The sequence below is a fragment of the Bidens hawaiensis genome, unplaced genomic scaffold, assembly GCF_021521415.1.
Source record: "Bidens hawaiensis isolate Kalapana, Puna unplaced genomic scaffold, B.hawaiensis_p1.1 tig00048307_1, whole genome shotgun sequence".
NCBI lineage: Eukaryota > Viridiplantae > Streptophyta > Magnoliopsida > Asterales > Asteraceae > Bidens > Bidens hawaiensis.
Genome location: NW_027498652.1, coordinates 23,101 through 28,053, shown reverse-complemented (window position 1 = coordinate 28,053; position 4,953 = coordinate 23,101). Strand labels below are relative to the sequence as shown.

Below are 4,953 nucleotides of genomic sequence, written 5' to 3'. Positions count from 1 at the left end.
AGACCGTATTGTTAATGTAATTGAATCGAATGAATCTTCTCATTAATCAAAGGACTATAAATAATATTACAAAGGTGCATAAAATAGGAAATAAGATCATCCTAACTATACAAAATATATTCACAATATATGTCGTCTAATAGTCCCCCGCAGTCGAAGCGGTAGTAGGAGGACGAACGCATAGACTGGATCGAAAACGAGTAAATAGTTCCTTAGGTAATCCCTTGGTGAAGATATCTGCATATTGAAATTATGCAGGAACATGTAGAACCCGGACATGACCCACTTGAACCTTCTCCCGGACAAAACGAATATCAATTTCAACGTGTTTTGTCCGTTGATATTGAACCGGGTTACTTGATAAATAAACGGCAGAGATATTGTCGCAGTAAATAATGGTGGTTGAACGTGTAGGTATGCCAAGTTCCAATAACAGATTACGGATCCAACTTGTTTCAGCGACCATATTAGCTACACCCCGATATTCTGCTTCGGCACTAGAGTGAGAGATCGTAGCTTGACGCTTAGACGACCATGATATTAGATTATCACCAAAGTAGACACAATAACCTGATGTTGAGCGGCGAGAGTCCGGGCATCCTCCCCAATCCGCATCAGAGTACGCAGTAAGATGCAAAGATTTGGAAGGATGAATATGAAGACCAAACTCAATTGTACCCTTTAGGTAACGAAGAATGCGTTTGAGAAATGCCATGTGGGGCTCACGGGGATCATGCATAAAAAGACAAACCTGCTGAACAGCATAAGAAATGTCGGGTCTTGTAAACGTCAAGTATTGTAAAGCTCCAGCTAGACTACGGTATAACGAACCATCAACAATCGTCGGACCACTATTAGCACTCAATTTAGAGTGTGTATCTACAGGACTGGCAAGTGGGTGACATGCGGTCATATTAGCGCGAGAGAGTATGTCTTGAATGTAAGATAACTGAGACAAAAATAAGCCCCCATTTTTCTTCTCAACATTAATACCTAAAAAATAATGCAAGTCACCCAAATAAGACATAGAAAACTCCTTGGAAAGCATATTGATGATGGTATTTAGTAAGGATGTACTGGAAGCGGTAAGTATGATATCTTCGACATAAAGCAATAAGTAGGCCAGATCGTTCCCTTGCCGATAAATAAATAGTGAGGTGTCACTCACACAACTCTTAAACCCACATTGATTAATGAATGAAGCGAACCGATGATACCAGGCCCGAGGCGCCTGCTTTAAACCATACAAAGACTTTTTCAGTTTACAAACATAGTCTGTTCGGGTCGGGTCCGTGAAACCAGGCGGTTGAAACATATAAACCGTTTCATGTAGGTCACCGTGAAGGAATGCATTTTTGATATCGAGTTGGTGAATTGGCCAAGCTCGAGAGACAGAAAGGCTTAACACTGTCCGAATCGTAGTAGGCTTAACTACCGGACTAAAAGTCTCATCACAATCAATACCAGCCTGTTGAGTTTTACCATTAACTACTAAACGTGCTTTATACCGCTGCAAAAAACCATTCGCATGAAATTTATGTCGATATAACCACATACAACGAATAATATGCGCATCGGTCGGCCTAGGTACGAGATCCCAAGTCTCGTTCAATAAAGCACTATACTCATCTAGCATGACATGTTTCCAATTCGGGTCGGTTAAGGCTTGGGTGTGAGATTTAGGAATTGGTGAAATAGGTATAGGGGGTTGAGTGTGGAGATCAAGGACGACACGAGGCTTAGAAATGCCATGTTTAGAAAGAGTGGCCATAGGATGGTTATTGGCAGAATGTGTTGTGTTTGTGGAAGTGTGTTGGCTGTTTAGTTGGGGCATTGTGGTAGGTGGAGTGGGTGGGGTTGTATCTGGTTGGGTATGAGGAGATTGGTGGGAATTGTCGTCGGCCTGGACAGAATCAGGTGTCAGGTCGGTGGCTGATCGTTGATGTTGGGGTTGGGGTGATTGGGACGTGGCTGAGGAAAAGGGTTGTTGAAACAGGGTAGGAGATGGGGATGGATCGAGAAATGAGTAATCTGGTGATGGTTGGTTACAGGTTGAGGCATAAGGAAAGGTTTGTTCGTCAAACGTCACGTGTCGGGAAAGAATGACCTTTCCGGTGGTAAGATCGAGACAACGGTATCCCCGATGGTCTGCGGGGTAACCGAGAAACACACACAAAGATGACTGTGGTGCCAGTCTGTGTGGGCGAGTAGCTGTTGTGTTGGGGTAGCACACACACCCAAAAGTGCGTAAATGGTCGTATGTTGGGTGTCGGTTATAAAGGGAGGCAGTTGGGGTGAGGTTTTTAAGTAGCGGGGTTGGGAGAATGTTATGGAGATATGTAGATGTGTGGAGAGCCTCGCCCAAAAAGTGCAAGGTAAGGAGGCACGAGTTAGAAGAGTGAGCATAATTTCGTTGAGGCGTCGGATCATACGTTCAGATTTATCGTTTTGCTGAGATGTATACGGACATGAGAGACGAAATTGCAGACCGTGGGAGGCTGCAAAATATTTGAATTGGTAATTGTCGAATTCTCGTCCATTGTCACTTTGAAAAGACTTGATGGAAGTGTGAAATTGGGTTCGAACGAATGCATGAAATTGTGTGAATTTATCGAAAACCTCTGATTTAAATTTAAGAGGATAGACCCATGTAAATTGTGTTAAGTCATCAATAAGAACCATATAATATTTATAACCTGCATGACTTTGTACCGGAGATGTCCATTAATCGCAATGAATGATATCAAATGGTAATAACGTATTAGAAACTGAATCAAGAAAAGGTAATTTCTTATGTTTAGAAACATTACATGAATGGCAAACAAAAGACGAACAAAGTTTAGTGCAGGAAATAAATTTATGTGAAACTAAAAATCCATAACAGGTCTTCCCGGGTGCCCGAGCCGATCATGCCATGATTTGGAAATGGTAGAGGCGAGAAACGTGGATGGTTGTTGACTTGTATTGAATGTATAGAGTAAACCATCACTGTCGTGGCGGGATATAAGCTCCCCACTCGGGTAATCCTTCAAAGAAAAACCAAAACGGGTCAAAATCAACAGAAAGTCAATTATCGAAAGTAAATTGACGGACAGAAAGTAGATTTTTGATAATTTGCGGAGCATAAAGAATATTATTAAGTTTAAGGTTTTTATTTAGGTGAGGTAAGGTGGTGTGTCCTGATCCGAGAATTGGAACATGATTGCCATTACCGACGAGAATAGAGTTAATTGAACAAGTTGATGGTTGAGAGATGTTAGCTTGATTTGTGGTTAAGTGCGATGTTGCTCCTGTATCCATAACCCAATTATCCTGATTTTGATTAATATTCATTGCTTGAAAAGCCTGACCCAAATCAGTGGCTTCAAACCCATTAAAATGTGCCTATGGACTGGAATGTGGGTTGTTATTGGATGAAGACCCATGAGAACCTGATCCAATTTGCTGATTTGAGGCCCATGAAGGTTGAACCCAACCAGGTTGGGCTGGGAACGGACAGGGTGGCGGCGGCATGCCCCACCAGTTAGGCCAATTGGTTTGTGGTTGGCGAGATGGACCAGCAATTGGGCCATAGTTATTTCGGTTTTGTGGACCGAAGTTATTCCTGCTTCGATTTGGATTATTGTTCCAACGGTTATTGCCTCTGCCCCGATTATTGGAACTCCAATTTCCACGAGATGAATTTGGTGCCCGAAAATCAGGTTGGTGAGGGCTAGTGTTATTACTCGTGCGTTAACCCGTGGACGGATTGGAGGCAGTAGCAGCTAAAGGAGGGGTACTAGCAGTGGCTAGAGCATCCCGAGCAGCTTGGCGTTGGTGTTCTCGTTCCAACATATCTCGAGCCTCTTCCCATGACGGGGAAGAATTATTAATTATAGAACTAGTAACATCGTATTCAACTGGTAACCCGCGAACGAGTTGAAGAACAAGTCTCTTTTCGGTGACAGGTTGGTCAACGTCCTTGAGTTGATTTGCAAGCTCCTTTAAGCGTTGGCAGTAAGCCTCAAGAGATGGCATGGATTTAAGTGTTAGAGTTGTAAACTCATGTTCAAGGGCGCCGGCTCGAGAACTTTTGTTGTTTAAAAAGATTGCTGCAAGACGTTGCCACGCCTCATAAGCCGTTGATTCGGCTTCAAGAACACGATTCAGGATATCAATATGTAGTGTGCCATAGATCCATTGCAGGACTATGGCGTCAATTTCTGACCATGCGGCGAAGGTTGGATCAGTAGCAGCAGACGGATCGGTTCCATCAATGTGTGACATAACTTTGTACCCCTTGGCGTGGAGTTTAAAAAGTTTGACCCACGAAGAGTAGGTAAACGTTTTTCCGTCGAGGACATGAACTTTGTATTGAATGTTGGTGACCGTATACACGGGATGAAGAGAAGTTGGTTTTTCTGCAGGTGGTTGATTGGTGCCCATGGTAGTGAACAGGTTGAAGAAATCGGTCGAAACCGATGAAGAAAGTTAGGGCAGAAATCGGTTGGAACCGATGAAGAATGCTAGGGCCGGCTGAAAAGAAAACAAGAGAGGCTGTGATACCATGTTAATGTAATTGAATCGAATGAATCTTCTCATTAATCAAAGGACTATAAATAATATTACAAAGATGCATAAAATAGGAAATAAGATCATCCTAACTATACAAAATATATTCACAATATATGCCGTCTAATATGTATAAAAACGGTTTTGGTTCTTTAGTGGACCGGACCGTAAGTGGCTAAACCAAGATCACGAGACTGAAGAGTCATAATAGATTTTTTTTCGTTCGTTCGTTGGTATATAATAATTATTATTCTTTTGAAACAATATAAAAATACTTAACAAAGGTTTAACAAAGGTTGGTTTGAGATTTTGTTGTCCAAATGTAAGTTATTAATAGAAATATCATTATTATACATTTAGAGAACATAAAAAGTTTAAATATTTTATCCAACATTCCGTAAA

At 41.8% G+C, this 4,953-nt stretch overlaps 1 protein-coding gene across 1 annotated transcript; it reads right to left on the bottom strand.

The window, feature by feature from the left end:
- Positions 1–3,732: 3,732 nt before the first annotated feature.
- LOC143597445 (uncharacterized) lies at positions 3,733–4,425 on the bottom strand. Its single transcript, XM_077075950.1, has one exon. The coding sequence runs from the start codon at positions 4,423–4,425 to the stop codon at positions 3,733–3,735; it is 693 nt and encodes a 230-aa protein (XP_076932065.1).
- Between the last annotated feature and the right edge of the window lie 528 nt (positions 4,426–4,953).